Source organism: Ziziphus jujuba, chromosome 7, assembly GCF_031755915.1.
Source record: "Ziziphus jujuba cultivar Dongzao chromosome 7, ASM3175591v1".
Lineage (NCBI taxonomy): Eukaryota > Viridiplantae > Streptophyta > Magnoliopsida > Rosales > Rhamnaceae > Ziziphus > Ziziphus jujuba.
Window position 1 is genome coordinate 18,134,505 of NC_083385.1, and position 19,050 is coordinate 18,153,554.

A 19,050-nucleotide genomic window follows, 5' to 3' on the forward strand; every position below is an offset into this window, starting at 1 on the left:
TCCTTTGTTTTGTTGCTAAGTTCAAAATCCATCAATCTACCTATCTTCCCTAAAAGGTTGGTCCAGTATTCTATATCCTTGGTTCTCTGGTCTTAGTTCCGTACTCAAGATTTGTCTAACGCTATTTCATTTCATGAAATTAATACCCACTACTAAGCTCTTGAGTATTTAAACAGATTTAGCTAGGAATCCAATTGATCAATGGCATAAGCAAATTCATTTAAGAAAAGATTTATACACATACAAGATAAGATTGTTATTAATCTGGATGCTTATGGGGATGGAAAATGCTTAGGGGAATGGACTGCAGCAATGAAGAGTCAAAAGAGCAATTGAAGACGACCAGAATTTTGCAAAAGCTCAACGAGATGTCTATGGGCTTGCATATTGGCCTTATAAGTGTGCATCCCACCATTGGAGTCTCAGGTGGATGATAGAGAATAAAGCTTTGATTTCCAGAGTTTACTAGTTTCCTATTGCTTCAATCATAAACAACCTCTGATTTTAGATGAAAACGTTCTCTTCATATGCCTGGAAGTTTATTTCTCATACTTAAATTTCTGCAGGCTACTGATCTTGGCACATTACGTTTCTAAATTTTAAGTGCTAACTATGTTGTAGTACTTCTGTTAAAGCTTATCAGGTTATGTAAAAACTCTGCTAAAAAATTTCGCCAAATAATTTTCTGCAAACCATACATGCTGACTACAAACCTTGGACAGCCCTAACTCAGCATATATCAAAGAAATGGTCAAAATAATCATAATAATGGAGATGAAAGATTGCCATTCTTAGCTGCAAATACCTTGTGATGTCTACACAATATATACCACTAGAACCCTTCAAAGTACTCATCTTTATTTGTATTTTCAAGCAAAACTGAAGCAACTTATGGTCGGTTTCAAAAGTAATAGCACTTTATATACTAATTAAACAACCATACTGAACTCTCAATTACTTACCAGAAAAGGGTCGCCATGTCCTTCAAGGAAATCTCTGCTTTCCAACCTTCCATGGACTTCAATGTCAGCCCATTGTGCCAAACTCAATACACCTTTTCACTCCAAGTCAACATCAATCTGAATTCTCCCACTGTTTTCTGCTAATATTATGCTGAAAAACATGAAAATTATACAGTACTGACAAGTACCCAGAAGTAGCACAAAAGATAAGAAACACCAACCAAAAGCTAAAACAATTCATTCGAAACAGTGAGAGTTTAGTGCAAAATTCTAACCAGTGGCTGAGAGAATAAAAGAAAACGTCATGGGCTTGGTCATTATTTTCCTCTCCAAACTCTATAAACTAACAAAAAAATTAAAGAAAATCCAATTTAGACAGACCCACTTGACGCCAGATGGACATGGGCTAGTCTTTTATTTCTTTTGAGAGCTTTCGAGAGCAGAAAATACAAGTGAGAAGTAGTTCACCAACTTAAACCACCCTCTTTTTCCCTCTTCCTCTGTCTCTCTCTCTCTCTCTGCTCCCTCTCTGTTTCAACAATGGCAGCCAGCTCGAATTCCCTCTCCTCTCTCACCCCTGCTCGGTCTCTGGACCGACCCAGAAAGCTTTTTGATTCTCCAATGTCTCTTTCTCTCCAAAGATCTTCTTCTTTCCCTCTTAAATCCAGCCGCCAACCTAATCTCGTAGCACTCTGTTGTCTGAATGGATCAAAAGACGCCGGCAAAGACATACCCATCGAAAAGAGTAATCTTTTATACCTTGTTTTCTCACGCATTCTTTTTTTTTTTTTTCGTTTTCTCTGTCTTGACGAAGCAACTATATCATGGTCTTCGCAGAGTACCCAGCATTTCCTACGGTTATGGATATTAATCAGATACGAGAAATCTTGCCTCACCGGTGAGTGTGTTTTTCCACGATTTTTCTTTCTTGTTTTCGTTTTTTTTTTTTTTTTTTTTTTTTAAATCATTTTCTTTTTAATTTTTATTGTGGGGTGTGATTTTTGCTGTGATAGGTTTCCATTCCTTTTAGTAGATAGAGTGATTGAATATAATCCAGGGGTTTCAGCTGTTGCTATAAAGAATGTGACTATAAATGATAACTTCTTTCCAGGCCACTTCCCCGAGAGGCCTATTATGCCTGGTGTTCTTATGGTCGAGGTACTGCATTTCTTTGACTCATTTCCTATCTACAAACTATAGCATTCAGCTTATTTAAATTTGTAATTAGAGGATTTAGCTAATTTTCACAGCTAATTAGTATAGCTTCCCATAATTTGTAGCGCAAAAATGGTTGATTAAGAAGAAAACAAAGCCGGTATGTCATTGTCGCCAGATTGGTTTGTTGAAAAGGATTAGTGGCATTGGCAATGCTTGAAAAATATAACTGAAAACGAATTTCTTTGCTCATTCAAAGACTTTGCACCAACTGGTAGAAGGTAAATTGACTCTTTGCTAGTTGGGGAAGTACACTTTTAAGTCAAGGAGTTAAAAGGGCATGACGGAGTAGGGACATAGTTGTTTGGTTCAAATCGTGGGAGTATGATTTGGAGATTTACTTCATCATTTCCATGTCCAAAATGAGAAAATCAGGTTTGACGCCAGAATAGTTTGTAGGTTTGGGAAGAATTTTGGATTTCAGGTTCTTGGATATGCTTATGATGCATCATGTAATAGTGGAGACTTGGGAGCTTTCAAGTAGCTTCACTAGCACCAGATTAGCTGACCCAATCCCTTGGATTTCTGAACCAAGGAAGTTCTAGTGTGGTGCTTGGATCTGTCAATTAGAGGCAAGGACTTGAATATTTATTTTTTGTGAATCCTTAATGTTACCGCCGGAAATCGCTTGATGTATGTGCAATCAGAAGAAATCAAGGGTCAACAAATGGATTAGGAAAGAATTGGAGATTGGGAAGTTTTCTTGGGTCAAATGTGTTATTCCTTAGTTTTAGCTACTGGCATAAGTATCTTGCTTAGCTTGATTATAGTAGATCTTAATCTCTGCAACTATAACCATATTCCTACATAAAGAGTGGCCTCTATCTAGTGTAATCATCATAATACAAGCTATTCAAGCATTCTTATTACTTGGTTCTCTTCTTCCTGGTCGTTCCACTCCATGTCTGAAAAGAGAAACTCTGTTTTTAAACTAGGATTTTGTAGGTTTGGGAAGAATTTTGCATTTCAAGTTCTCAGTGATGTGCTTTCAATACCTTGGTTACTAGTGGAACCATGGAGCTCTCATGTAGTTTCACTAGCACTACACTAACCACCCCTTGGTTTCTGAACTAAGGGAACTCTAATTTTGTGCTTTTGGGAAGAATTTTGGATTTTAAGTTCTTAGACATGCTTTATGATACCTTGCTTGATAATGGAGGCATGGTGCTTTTAGGTAGTTCCACTATCACTAGATTAACTGGTCCAATCTCTTGCATTTCTGAACCAACGAAACTCTAATATGGTGTTAGGATTTGTAATTAGAGCAAGAATTCAAAATTTGAATTATTTTGTGAATCTTCCATGTCCAAAAAGAGATTCTGTTTTCAAACTAGAATACTTTGTAGGTTTGTGAAGAATGTTGAATTTCAAGTTCTTTGCTTTCGATACCGTGGTTAGTGATGGAACCGTGGAGCTTTCAGGCAGTTTTACTAGCACTGCCCTAACCCTTAGATTTCTGAACCAAAGAAATGCTAATGTTGTGTTTTTATTTGTGAAATTTTAGAGGGAGCGATTTAAATTTGAATTTTGCAACCATTTAATGGATCTCTTAAATTTGTTAAATTTTAATGTTCATGAAATTTTACTTGTGAAATTTGCTTGGTTATAATAGGTTAGGTTTCATATACTTTCATAGAGTGTCTTTTCAATATTTATTTTCCAAATCACTTGAATACAGTTTTTCTTCTCAGTTTATCATAAAATGTTTGTACTGTAATGCCTTTTGACACTTTATGTTAATAATACATTACTGCATAGTTTAGTTGAAATCTTTTATTTCAAGTTTATAAATCCAAATGCAACCCAAGTTAATTCAACTGATATAACAGGACATTTTGCGAAATCTTTTTACTAAAATGGAAATTTAGGGGTTATTTATTTATAAACAAGCTGGGAATAGAACTCATATTCTCCTGTTCACCTTTCTGCAACTGTTCTTGGTCAATTAAATCAGTGATTTTACCATATGGTGCTTTTGAACAAAAATGTAATTAGTTATTCTCAGATATACAATGGAACCATTACTAAGGTGCTTTTATCTTGTGGCTGAGATGTCTGAAGGGGAACCTAGTTTGACAATATCAGTGGACATGGTGCTGCTTATTTTGGACATAAGGTCTGATTCAAGGTTTGATTTTGAATATAGGGTTCAAGGGGTAATATTTATTATTATGTTTGATATATAGAGTGGTGGGATTCAAACTTGGGATAATTGCAAGAGAAAATACTGGCTTTGCTTTGAAACTAGGCTGTTGTTGTAGGGACAATGTTTTCACTTACTTTATTATGAGAATTTGGGTTTAGAACTGTAGCCTTGAAGGACTATACCTTGTTTTTGTCTTGGGCTTAACTTCTCAAGAGACCAGAGAAGTTAGATTTATGTTTTGAATAACATAATTTTCTTGACACTTACTGTTTACTCCGGACGCACTTAAAAGCTCTGAATCCAAAATTCTTGTACGTGGTTCTGATTTTGATTTTTTAGGTAGTTTAGGCTTAGTTCAACAATCCAACTACTTTATATCTTCTTACCATTTGCATTGAACAAAAATGCAAACCAAATTAAAGGTTATTACCTACTTGGAGGGAAGAGGTGGGATTTCATCATTATTTTATTATTTTAAATTCCAATTTCACTTAGAAGTATGTTGTGGAACCTTCTATAATGTCATGGTATAGTTATGTCCTATTCTGCCCCATGTACAAGACCATGATTTCAACTTCTGCTATATTTAATTGGTTTATCACTTATTGGGTATTCTATTTCTCACTATGGTGGGTGTGGGATGGACTTTGGACCACTTCGACTGGGTGAAACAGAATTTGCTTTCCTTAACTATTAAGTTAAGGTCAACAAACAATAATATTTTATTCCTTTCCGGATGTCTAGACTTTAGTGTGCAGCAATGCAATTTGTATCAGAAGGGGACAATTGACCTCTTATACGTCTATATGAAAGATGGTGGTGGAGGAAATACAGTCAAGGAAATTTAACTTAGTTTACATGACTCTTCTTTCCTTTCAATATAACATATGATGTTCTGACTTCTGAATACAATAAACAATTTTTTGTTTTGCTTATTTTGATTGAAATTTTCAGTTATGCTGCTATTATTTTATAGTACCTTTTCCATCTCATTTTGGGTTTTGATTGTGAGGATCTTTCTCTACTCTTTGAGCATGCTCAGTAAACTTGTCCAAAGTTCGCTGGTCTCCCACTGCCCTCATTTTTGTTTCTCGGTCTATTTAATTTCAATCTGTTTCATTGTTTGGTGATTTATATTAGCTCCTTTAGGTATTAGTTCACATTTCATCAGCATAACTGCTTATTGAGCCATCAATCATGCTAAAAGCAAGAAATTTTGTAATAGAGAAAACAAAAAAGAGAAAGGAGAATATGCAATGTGAATAGACTAGTCTCCAGATAACAGCACATGGAAGGACGAAAGTTTTTTTGTCTTTGTTTTTACATTTGGTCCATCACTAGCCAAGAGATGCTGCTTTATCTAATTTAATTATTTGAAAACAACGCCACCAGCAACATTTTTACTAGATTTACATTGTAAATATGTAGCTTTTGCTTTAGGATTTGGCCTTGGTTGACTTGTGAATGCGGCGATAAGTACTGATGAGTTAATCACAGTATTACCAAAGAGTTCGAGTCATTGTGCACAGTTCTATAATTCAAGTCATTATCAAACACAGTATTACAATGTTTAAGGCCCAGGCCATTGTGGTGAGTACTGATGAAAGTTTTACGGGTCCAGGCAATGGCTCAGGTTGGAGGCTTGGTTATGCTGCAACCTGAAGTTGGAGGTTCTCGTGAAAACTTCTTCTTCGCAGGAATTGACAAAGTGAGGTTTCGAAAGCCTGTGATTGCAGGAGACACTTTAGTTATGAGAATGACACTTGTCAAGTTACAAAAGCGGTTTGGAGTAGCAAAGATGGAAGGAAAAGCATACGTTGGAGGTGAGGTGGTATGTGAAGGTGAGTTCTTGATGGCTACTGGGAGTGAATGATACCCTCGATGTGTTTTCTATAGAAGTTTGCTTCCTTTTTCTTTGCTTATCTTATCATATTTTCAGGAAGTTTTTGTTATTTGTCGATGAGTTATGCAATTGAACTCTAATTTAAATACACCAATGTTGAAAAATAGGGAGGGAGTAATGAAAATCCGTAAAAGAAATATTTGGTATATACTACCATTTTCGATGTATTTTGCCTTTCAAAATAAGATTGATCCTTGGACCTGAAGCCACATCAATATTATAAGTTTCAGAGCACTTTTTACCCATCTAAACTATATAGTTCATTAAGAACTTTTCTGGGGTAGGAGATCTAAGTTTTGGATGGAATTCCGAGTTTTAAGATTGATCCCATTTGTTTAAATCATGCACAACTAACTTAACATCAAACCAGCTCATAGTATTATGATTTCCTTGGTTGCAATGAGATCCTCAAAATCAAACATAGCATGTTTCATGGAGATTTTTTGGTTTAGTCTAAGGATTTTGTTTTCAAAAGAGTGAAAAGCAAGAAGGTGTTGTAGAGGTACAATTGGTGGAAGAGAGAGTAATTGCATTTGGCCCCCAATGATGTAGCTGATGAGTGGAACATAGCTTTTAGATTTGCACATAATAATGGGTAGTGGTGGGAGTGAATGAATGGGGGATGACATAAGAGAGTGACTGTGTCCTTTTTAATGCAGCCATTCTAGTCCCCCACAACCCTTGTCCCTCTCAACTTTTGGGTTGGTAGGAAACATCAATTATGACTCTCTCAACTACATTGAAAAAAAAATATGTATAACATCTTCTACAGACCGCACATTTTTTGTGCTTTTTGCAAGTCTTTGAGCATCTCTTTCTTATTTTTTTTTTTAATTTTGTTTGGGTAAATACATCACTTTCTATTTTGTTTGTCTGCTTAGGTATTCATTCACTACTGTTTTTTATTTTTTTATTCTTTTATTTTTTTTCCTTGAAGACGTAAGCTGTTTTGCGCACTATGCTATGCTTACCAAGATGATAGTAACATTCATATATACAGTGAAAAGTTGAGAAAGCATGCTTCCAAAAAAAAAAAAAATCTTGTTATCCTTATCCTACCGCAAGTATAAAATTCACGGTCGAGTTGGACAGTTTTGGTACTGTTATTTGGTATGGTGGTCGCTATCCCATCTGAAACTCTGAAATTTCTTGTGTTTTGGGGTTAGATTGAAGTAAAGGCTGTTGCTATTTTGGTAAAACAAATGCAAAAAGATAAGGGTAACAAGGAAATGTCACATAATTTGGAGTCCTTGGTCAAAATTAATGAACATGATTTTTCACGCATTGCTTGGGATAACCTTTGATTCTTTCTATTTACAAATTTTGCTTCTACATTTGTTTCGGTTTTGAACTCTTCTAGATGCCTAAAGTTTTTCAACAAAACAACGTTACAAAAGTTATACCAAATATGGCCTTGGCCTCATACTTTAAAGTACCATTTAGTTTAATTTATGATGCTTTTGAAATATTAATTAGTAAGAAATGGATTTTTTTTTATATATTTTTCCATTAAAAGTATGAGAATTTGAACTCAAAGTCATGGAAACAGCCTCTTACAAACTTTATCAAGAACTAAGCAGGATTAACAAGAAATTATGCTCCCATCAAACAGTGAATTTGAATGATACTGTTTTCCATCTGGAGAGGATTATGAGTGGAATCTTGAATCCAGAAAAGGGGCACTAAGTACATCACTTTGAATCTTTTTTTCTTTTTCTTTTTTCTTTTTATTAATCCAGGACACCAACTTATTATTTCACCTTAAAAAGAAGGACACCAACTTATTAACTTCTTCCAAGTTCTGCACAGAGAAAAGGGGCCCATTAGAAAGTGATTTTAGAGCATTGAATTGAAATCACTTCCACAAGTTTGATTTGATTGGTATTTTTCTAATTCCTTTTATTCTGACCGTTGGATCAAACTTCTAGAACAATTGATCGAACGGGGTGAGTTCAGTCCAACTTTTAGGAGGAAGCACTCGTGGGAAACATGGGGACCACCAATGCCTTAAATAATGTTTTAATAATCTAATTAATAATGAAAGATGACAGTGATACTACAAAAGTACTTGCCGATATAAAAAAAATTCTTTATAAAAAATAATTAATTAATTAATTTTGGAAAGGATTTACCATTAGTAAAATATGGTTTTGGGCATCACGCTTGTGGGTCCACCCGATGACCGTACGACACAGCTTTTCTTCATTTTTTTTTTTTTTAATCATTTACAGTAATATTGTACAGCTTGGTTGGGTATTTATGTCATCAAAACCGATTTCTTTTTTCCTTTTGTTTTTCTATTTTATGAAAGACAAATTATAGACAACGATACAATAATTGAGACAAAGTATTCATAATAATTGCTCAAAATCAATATAATAACCAAAATAAATAAAATAATATATCGAAAATGAGGGATGACAGAACCAAGACGGTGGCCTGCTTGTCCTGTGATTTTCTAGGTACTAATAATAGACCTCAACAAGATGTTTATTACGTGATACGAAATAATATATATAATTTTTTTATTTTTTTGGACGGGAAAATCTTAAATTGACAGAAACGGATTTGTTAGTTTCAGGCATGATTAAGACATGGAGATATTATCCCAAATGGTGAATAATGTCTAAAGGTTATATATATATATATATATATATATATGAAAAATAATATTTATTATCATTATTGAAAGATTATTACTAAGATTTATATATTAAATGGTAGTTTAAATGATTATAATTAAAATTTTTATTTTTTTATTTTAGAATAAAAAATAATAAAATTAAATATTTTAATTAAAATTTATCATACAAATTGATAATCACCGTTAATAATAATAAATAGGAAAATTGTATACATATTTGATCTCCAAATACAAAAACTATCTTGCAACTCATAATGGAAAACATGTATTGATATAATTACTAGCTAGATTGCCACATTTCAAATTAGATTTGTAATTTTAAAGTTATTAACTTAAATGTCAATCTAATTTGTATGTCAACATATCAACTCTTATATATATATATATATATGATTTTTTTTTTTTCTTATCACCAAATCCTATATAAATTTTTTAGGTGCACAAACATTTTCTACTTGATGTTCTCTATAGAGAATTGTATATATTTATATATTTATATATATATATATATATTGACATTGTATCAACTCTTTTTTTTTTTTTTTTTTTTTGGGTTTTGTTTTTGGGAAAACGCCAAAAGCTTTTAATTCTGACTCTCGGGGGATGCAAACTTATTAACTCAAATGAAAAGGGGCTTTATTTGAAAGAGAATTTCTTCTTGTCCACTTTGCTGACAACCAGATAGCCAATAGTTTTTTGCCATCAAAAAAGGATTGCCAATAGTTTGGTGCGCTATGGATGATTTTCAAAAGAATAAAAACATCAATATGAAAGCAAGAGCTTTTGAAAGGCAGGCTTAAAGTAGAAGGGACAGTGAAAATAAAATAAAATAAATGTGTAAAATTGAGGTGTGATGTTTATATAATTTTGTGTAAAAAAAAGGTGCATGCATCTTTCGTTTTTCTCTTCTTTCTTTTTTTCTTTTTCTATTCTACTTTTTTTTCACTTTAATTCTTATTTTTCAAACTTCTTTCCGTTCTTATAATTTTGATCGAGTGTCACTTAGCTTGGTAACAATAGGTCTTTGCTTATTTGGGGTCCGACACCCTGTCGCTTCATGTCGTTCGAACTTTATGATCTACTGCCTACTACAAAACTATATAAAAGAAAATTTTAAAAAATAACAACTTTTTTTTTTATCAATTATAAATATTTTCCCATAATTTTCCCGAATAGATTTTTTATTTTAAAAAAAAATCTTTTTAGAAAATATTCTAGTGGAAGACCATTTTTTCCTAATTAAAAAAAAAAATGTATAATCTTGTATGATATAAGGCCAGTAACGATTAAGTGAAAATATTCACCTAAAAACGATTTAGAGAAAATTAATTAGGTCATTTCAATTTCTATTTACTACAAAGGTTTCCTAAATTAGCATGCAGTAAATAGTTTTTGCCACTAAATTGTTCTTATGGGGAGCTGGTTCATACAACATACTAATATTTATTTATATATTCATAAAATAATATAAAATTAAAAAGCTTTATTCATGTACATACCGATTTTCTCATCCATGAATCTTGAAATTTTTTTATCCAGGACTAGTCTTATTACCTATGGTAAAGCACATTTCACTAACCTATTACCGGTTATAGAATTATCTTTTATACATGTGTGTGTCCTATGAACTTTTTTATTTCTGCTCTTGTTTTGTCATTTGAAGTTAGGAATGACAATTTACCTCACATATTTTGAAAATTACGATGCACCATCCCTAATGAGGTGGTTTTTTCTTTTGAAAAATCGAGACCGTGGGACGGGCTTGAGATGAATCTTCAAGGCCGGAATTGAGGGTAGGCCGAGACCAAGGAATAAAGAATACAGTCAGACCCGGTCGTATATATTTACTTTTTTTTAAATATATTTTATGTATTTGGAATATTATATTTTTTGAGGACGTATTTTATTATAATTATAAATTTAGACCTTGATGTATTTTATTGTATTTTTATTACATTTTAGTTATTTTATTTACATTTTATTCATAAAAAAAAATTACATCAATTATAAAAAAAAATATAAACGGGGAATATTGCCCCGTCCCATCCTCAATTGGGAAATCTCCATCCCCGTCTACCTCTAAAGAAATGGAGAAAATCGTGGGGATAGGATGGAAAATTTCCTACGAGGACGAGGATTAAATTTTAAAAACCAATCTCGTTCCGCCGACATTCCTATTTGAAGTCCAAACATTTTGATAGTTAAATTTCATAAAATCTTCATATGTTAGCTAACTGTTAATATTGATTATAAAAGGAGTTATAAATATAATAGTTATCCTTTTAGGACACCATTATGTTTTTACTATTAGGATCTATTTAGATTGAGATTTAGAAAAAAAGTCTTGTTATTGGTCATTATGATAATAATCACTATTTTATGTGGAAAATTTTTATTTGGATGTTTAATTCTTTTTTTTTATATATATAAAAAAAAAACTCTAAAAATGCATCATTTAATGATAACCATTTAAATTGTCATTTGACATATAGATCTCATTAATAATCATTCACCAATAGTGACAAATAACATTTTTCATTTAAAAATACATTTATGATCTTATAAATATAGTAAAATATTAAAATCATAAAGTACCCCATACAAATCCAACAAACTATTGTTCTTGCATTCTGGACTTGGTATTCAGCTCCCAATTATGTTACCTTATGCATTTACCTATAATCAAATAGAGCCATTTTTTAGTTCCTTATGAAATAAGGCATGGAATGGAGCCATTATGAAGAAGTTCCAAGAGTTATAAAGAAAACTTAAAGCTCATATTTGTCATGGGTTGAAAATGGGAATTGAACTCTATAAGATTTAATATATGTTGTTTCTTGGTAGCTCAATTGTGAGCGATTGATTGTTAAGTAACTAGTTGTAGGTTAAAATCCTACTCGAGGATATTTGAGTCATTCCAAATTAACATCCAGCTCCTAAGGATATTGCTTCGTACTTTTACTTTCGTATTCAACTACATTTTGTATTTTATTAACTTTGTACTGCTTTTTTCTATAGGCTCCTCAAGCCTTTTCTTTGAAGAGGAAAAAATCATATGCTTTGAAAATAAATATTCACTAATAGATAACGGTTTAAATTCAATCTACTATAAGAATGCCTCAAATCTCATTTTGGATGCCAAAAATAATATCAAGATACGAAATTAGTCTTCAAAACAATATAAATTGCATGTGTGTATGTGTGCTAAACTTCGTGAACTTGCTCTCAAAAATCTAAAATAAAATATGTAATCATACAATTCTAAACACATTTATCCATAACCCGCAACGGGGCAAGGTGGGGCTCAATGTTTAAAATATTCAAAATTTTCTTGAAATTTCTTAAAAAAATTATTTTTTTAAATAGTCGAAATAAAATTTAGGTTTCAAATATAAATTGGTAAAATATCTATAGTATCTATCAAAATTTTTATGGAAATTTCCGTCAAAATATCGACATCAAATCTTTAACAATTTAGTTAAAAAATTCATAATATCTTTCAAAATTTCAAAAATTTCTATGCAAATTTTCATAAAAATTTGAAAATATTTATGAAATTTTTTTAATTCTATATAAAAAATTCAAAAATATTATTGATGTTTAGTAAATTATTTTATCAAATTAACTTTAGTAATAGTTTTTTTTCAACCTTTTAATCTATTTTTAAGTATTTAATGATATAAATAAAAGAAAATGAATTAAATTCAATATCCTTAATAAATTCTATTCATTAATAAATATGTATATACTTGTTATACATTTTGTATAAGATGGATTCATCAGAATCCCATAATTACAAGTAAATAATTGATTATATAAGAATGAAAAATAATAACATGAAAATAAAATATTATGTAAAATTAATATTGATAGCATTTAAATTAATAATATTAAGCAACTAAAAATAAAAAGATGATATAATATATTATACTAAATATCAACTATATTTAATATAAAATCCTTATGGTTAACATATTAATAATTACATAAAAATTATTAAGGAGATATATATTTTAATAATTACTTTTCGCATTTCACATCTCAAAATGAGAACGAAAAAAATACTAATAATTTTCAATTATCTAAGAGTTGTATAAGTATTGAGATGATATTTATGAAATATAATGTAATTGTAATGATTGTTTTATTTTAATTAATAAACAATTTTATCAAATATATACTTTTTTTGGCATATTTTTTATCAATAATAGTTTATTTATGATCATTACCATTTATTATAAATGAAATTGATTAACAGAAATATAATATTTATTCAATATTTTTACAATTTTTATAATCAATCGGATAATTGATTGTTTAAATAAACTAATGCTAAAATTTCAACAAAAAATATCTAGTTTTTAAAATAAATATCCATTATTTTTTTGTGAATTTTTATTAATATTCGTTATTTTCCGATATTTCCATAAAAATTTCATATTTTGAATCTTAGTGGAGCTAGCGTGACATTTCCATACTAAATAATAGAGTGTATTATAAATAATTGTTCAAACAACACAATCATGTGATTTTGGTTGGTTGTTCGAACAACAACATTATTGTTTGAACAATGCTTCTCAAAAGCCAAAAAGAAACATTGTAAAAACTTACAAAATGAAGTACATAAATACAAATTTAACCATTCTAATCACTAAAAAAAACCATATGCGTAAATGCATATGGTAACAAAGTTGTATTGTGATAATTAATATATAAATTCAAGTTCAAAATTTTAGATGGGATGTGATAACCCTTAGCACTTGCCACATAATCATTCCATATTTATAAGTTAAAGAATCTTGATTAGATAATTTTGTGTATATATATATATATACAATTTTATTATAAAGAAGATAGTTCACTCCATAAGGTAAGAACTGAATGCCAAACACCATTTCAGAAGGATGGTTTTGTTCCAGAGTGGATAAGTCCACTTTGTAGGCATATTATGTGATAAAGTGTCTACTTTAGAACAAAATTAACCCTCCCAAAATTATTTTCGGTGTTAAATTAGTACATTAAGAAATAAACATGATCTTCTTTATAGCAAAACTCTGTATAGGGGTGTGTGTGTGTGTGTTTGTTTACATATTTCTCTCTCTGTGTGTGTGTGTGTTTACATATTTCAGTCATCTCCAATTAGGACGATCGGATGATTTTTCCATAAGGACCTTTATTATTATTAATTCTTAAACTACTTTAAAGAATGAAATTTAAATTCTATTTATGGACGATATTCAATCAAATACTAACATTTTATGAAGGCAAAATGAACTATGTAAGGTGTGTGTGTGTGTGTGTTTACATATTTCAGTCATCTCCAATTAGGACGATCGGATGATTTTTTCATAAGGACCTTTATTATTATTAATTCTTAAACTACTTTAAAGAAAAAAATTTAAATTCTATTTATGGACGATATTCAATCAAATACTAACATTTTATGAAAGCAAAATGAACTATGTATGGACGACTAAAATCTAAAATACAATTTTAATTTTCAATTTTTTAGGTACTCCAAGAACTAATAAAAAAGAAATATTGACTTAATTAATATACTATCGTATGCACACATGGAAAATTCTAATGAGTTTTCATTAAAATAATCCAATTTGAAAATTTCGGATGGTTTTTCCATCAGGATATTTATTATTATTAAATCTCAAACTGCTTTAAATGACGAAATTTAAATTCTATTTATGGACGATATTTAATCAAATATTAAAATTTTATGAAGACAAAATGAACCATGCATGGACTATTAAAATCCACAATCCAATTTTAATTTTCAATTTTTTATGTACTCCAAGAACTAATAAAAAGAAATATTGACTTAATTGGTATATTATGGTATGCACACATAGAAGATTCTAATGATTTTTCATTAAAATAATCCAATTTGAAAATTTGTGTGCATATATGTATATATGTATTTCACAACATCCTGTTCATAATCACCTAAAATGATAAACTTTTCTTATGATTTTAGGCCCACTTATTAATGAAGTTTTCGTGTAATTATCATTTGAAAACCACATAGAGGATATATATATATATATATATATATATATATATAACATAATTATTTAGTTAGGATATTCTGATTTTATAAAGTCAAAATACAATATAAAAAAGTTAGGTTGATATAAAAATGATTGATTTTTCTTGACTGATTTTGAATTGTATTTTGATTTTATAAAATCAAGATATTCTAAATGTATAAAAACTGTATATATATATATTATTACTAATATATCTATGTATATACATATACACACTTGATTTATATATATATAAGTAAATAATCACCGATTGAATTTACATATTATATGTCAATTTAAATAGATATAATTTAATGATTTGTTTTTAAAATTTTAATTTAAAAATAATAAAATTAAATAACTCTATGAAAATTGAAAGCATGAACGAACAATCATTATTAACAGTGATAAATAATAATTTTAATTATGATTATTGAATATTGTACATGTTTTTGATATGAGAAATAAGTAGATAATACGCTAATAAATAGTATTGATACTATTTTTTTAGTTAATGGCTTTCGATTTTATATTTTTTTCAACTTGATAATAGATATCATTTTGTATCACTAACATAAAATTTTGGGGTAAAATTTTCAAACAAAAGAATAAATGTATTCAACCAAGAACTTTTGAAATATTCTGTCCCAAAAACCAAAAAAAAATAAAAATTTAAATTTAGAAACTGCACAGAATAAATGCCAAACATGCAAAGAAGAGAAAGGAAAAGTAAGTTATAAAGCAAGCTAGCTAGGTTGGGCAGTGGCCGTATCTTGACCACCCACCAAGTGTCCAGGTTCAACCGGTCCTGCTCGATTTTCTCAGATTTCTCACGCATTTTCTTCCAATTCCCACAGCAAAAATGTTCAAATTATGTTAAAAAAAAGGAAGAAACCCTTTTTGAAAAATATCACAGTTTCCACTCTCTTAAGGTAAAAGGGCACACAAAGACGAAATTACTCGATCAAGTACTGCCAAAGACTACGTAGAATTTTATAGTTTGTATAGAAAGAGGAAAAGCAATCCTTTCACGTCATGACGGTTCAGCCTGTAGGAAGACCCATAATGGTAATGGGGCACCAAAAAAGATAATTGGTTATAATTGTGTGCCAAAATATAAGAAATTAAAATAAATAAATAAAATTTCAGCCAATAAATAAATAAATAAATAAACAACCATAGTTCTAGAGGCATATATGAGTGTATATATATATACATATATATATATATATATATATCAGTTAATTAGATTGGTCATCTGTACTACATCATACTAAAAGTCAAACATATTTTGATAATGATTGAAACTATATATATATATATATGTGTGTGTGTGTGTGTGTGTGTAAAAGTTTTCCCTACTGAACTTTGTTCTCCAAATTATGGTATTGTTGAGCATCTCACATTCAATTCTTTCTAATTGTACATTACTTCCCATCATCATATGTAATTAGATGCTAAACATCCAATATAAAAAGAAAAATAATGCTCAATCGAATAAGATTTTATATGTAATAAATGTTTAACCATGATATTCAATTGATGCCCAATTTATATTTAATTTAAATAATATATCACTTAAATTATATATGCCCACTTAAATGATAGAAGCTCTTTTCACCAGTATGTAAATTCAAGTACAACCTTTTTTTTTTTTAATTACCAAAAAATAAAGTATAACCTTTTTTTATCCCCAAAAAAATAAAAAAGTACAACCTTTCTTTTTTCTTTTATATCTATAACTTCGTCATAGTAAAATATGCTAAGGTATGCATGTATTTGACGCTATCAACAAAGATCCTATTTGGAAGTCCATAAAATAAATAAATAAATAAAAAAGACTAAGTAAGGTCTTACTTGGTATGCCTTTTTAAAAAGATTGTTAGGCCTAGGTATCCAGAAATAGTTTTGGGGAGTCTTCACTGTTTATTAATTCTAAGAAAAGTTTTTAATCAAAATCAAAAAGATATAGCTTCATGATTAAGCTCTAAAATGAACAAGGGAGAAAGTTTAAAACAAAAATTGGAAAAAAGGTAAACAATATCTCAAATATTAGTCCGACTCGAGGGGGAAAAAAGGACAAGTGTCAAAAACCATTGAAAGATTTTCACTTGGCAAAAGTTTATTTGGCAGGCAATAAAGAAACAAACAACTGTGGATAAGACTGTGTATTCCTGGGTTAAGACAGACTAAGAGACCTGAGGAAGTGAATAAAAATAAACCCAAATCTAGAAATCCAAAAAGAGAAAAAATTAAAAATTAATTTTAAAATATTAAAAAAAAAAAAAAAAGGTGGGAAGGAAAAATGACGTGGAGTTGTTACACTTTGGTGGCCTCAAGCAACGGCCCAGATTCCTTCTCACCCCTTGTCTCATATCATTTATCTTCCTTTCCCACCTTCCAATCGCAGTCTCCTTCCATTAGTATTAGTCCACCCTTTGCTTCTCTCTGTTTCTCTCTCTTTCTCTGTTTGTTTTGCTCTGCAACAAGAAAAAAGAAGAAGAAGATGTTGCTGGGAAAGAGGACGAGACCAGAGATAAGGAGAACAACCAGCATGACTGGTATAAACTTTGATCTGACTCTGACTAACGGAGAAGCTCCACAACAACACCAGTCCGATAACTCCATCATCAACCACGGTGTGACGGCGGGCCCAGAAGGAGCTGTTATTGGCGCTCACAACAACAACATGAATTCTGGGACCAAAACGTCGTCGTACCAGGTGGAACTTCTGCAACAACACCACCACCACCAACACCATTTCTTTTCCATGTTATCGCCCAGAAACCAGAGGAGCAGCTCAGACGGTGATTTCATTGAGACTGCCCACTTTCTCCGCACGTGTGGCCTCTGCAAACGCCGTTTGACCGCTGGCCGTGACATCTATATGTACAGGTGTGCCTGTCTGCTTCTCTCTCTCTCTCTCTCTCTTTCTCTCTCTCTCTCTCTCTCTCTCTGTCTCTCTGTCTCTCTGTCTCTGTCTCTGTAACCATGTTTTTTGTTTGTTTCTACTTAGTGTTTGATAAAATTTTGGGTTTGATTCAATTTCTCTTCCACCTGTTCGTTTTGTACTTGAATTTTTTTTTTTTCATGCAAATTAGAATTGGTTTTTTTTAGTTTTTTCCTAGATCCAAAAACCTTGCAAAGTTTTAATATTTATTTATATATGTTAAGGTTGAATAATCAAAACATTGATTTAATGGGTTTGATATATATATATATATATTATAAATTTACAGGGGGGACACAGCTTTTTGTAGTTTAGAGTGCAGAGAGCAACAAATGAAGCAAGACGAAGGAAAAGAGAAGTTCAAAGCATCCTTGGCTACAAAGAATGAAGACCGCCATGCATCCACATCCACAACCAGTTCTAAGTCATCTTCGGGTAAAAGCCAGACAGTGGCTGCTGCTTGAAGCTTTTGAATATCCATCAAAATCTATGGATTCGAGACGTACAGTGGCGGAAAAAAAAAGAAAAAAAAAAAAAAAAAAAGACACACAGCGCAGTAAGCTATATATTTATATATATATATATATATATATATATATTTGTATGTAGCTCCAGTCCTTTTGATTGCCTCTCCATTAACGTTATGATCATGATCTTCTATATTTGTTTTACTCTCACTTTATGAGTAATGCAAAAAATGAAAAAAAAAAAATTATATAATTATGTGTACCATTGTAATTAACCAAGGAAAAACCGAAAACAAAAAAATTGGCCTGTGGGTGCAGATAATTAACTTTGTGGAAGTATATGGGCAACGCTCTGATTCTGAGTTTGGTATTAGTTTTTTAATTTTATTTCTTATAGCTTGCTTTTTCACCTTTTCTATATCTAACATTTTCTCTTTTGTAAAATAACTTTAAATATGGAAATCACCCACAGATCTTGATCTACCTTCTAATATGAATCTCGTTGCATATATATATATATATATATATATGTACATGTTATTATATTTATTTATATATAAATACTTAAGTAGAGAATGAAATAGAAAATATGAATATGAAATGAGAGAGAAGATCTGAGTTTGAAATTAACGTCTTTTTGTGTAAGCTTTTTGTAATCTTTTCTGGATTTTGGTTAATGAACTCGTCTTTCCAGCAAAAAAAAAAAAAAAAAAAAAAAGGAA

At 30.5% G+C, this 19,050-nt stretch overlaps 2 protein-coding genes across 2 annotated transcripts; both read left to right on the forward strand.

Moving 5' to 3' along the window:
- Nucleotides 1-1,333: 1,333 nt before the first annotated feature.
- Nucleotides 1,334-6,374, forward strand: LOC107425433 (uncharacterized). The gene is made up of 4 exons (XM_048479245.2): nt 1,334-1,707; nt 1,800-1,860; nt 1,976-2,120; nt 5,945-6,374. The coding sequence occupies exons 1-4, from the start codon at nt 1,503-1,505 to the stop codon at nt 6,194-6,196; spliced, it is 663 nt and encodes a 220-aa protein (XP_048335202.2). The 5' UTR covers nt 1,334-1,502; the 3' UTR covers nt 6,197-6,374.
- A 10,927-nt stretch (nt 6,375-17,301) lies between these two features.
- Nucleotides 17,302-18,821, forward strand: LOC125423813 (FCS-Like Zinc finger 6). Its single transcript, XM_048479244.2, has 2 exons — nt 17,302-17,806; nt 18,151-18,821. Exons 1-2 carry the CDS (start codon nt 17,418-17,420, stop codon nt 18,323-18,325), a joined length of 564 nt encoding a protein of 187 aa, XP_048335201.2. The 5' UTR covers nt 17,302-17,417; the 3' UTR covers nt 18,326-18,821.
- The last annotated feature ends 229 nt before the right edge of the window (nt 18,822-19,050 follow it).

Bases quoted from the DNA above. Each gene is read 5' to 3' on its own strand.
- LOC107425433 (XM_048479245.2), top strand. From the start codon at position 1,503: ATGGCAGCCAGCTCGAATTCCCTCTCCTCTCTCACCCCTGCTCGGTCT. The intron at 1,708-1,799 runs GTAATCTTTTAT...TGGTCTTCGCAG, and splicing joins AGACATACCCATCGAAAAGA to AGTACCCAGCATTTCCTACG. The intron at 1,861-1,975 runs GTGAGTGTGTTT...TTGCTGTGATAG, and splicing joins CGAGAAATCTTGCCTCACCG to GTTTCCATTCCTTTTAGTAG.
- LOC125423813 (XM_048479244.2), top strand. From the start codon at position 17,418: ATGTTGCTGGGAAAGAGGACGAGACCAGAGATAAGGAGAACAACCAGC. The intron at 17,807-18,150 runs GTGTGCCTGTCT...ATAAATTTACAG, and splicing joins CGTGACATCTATATGTACAG to GGGGGACACAGCTTTTTGTA.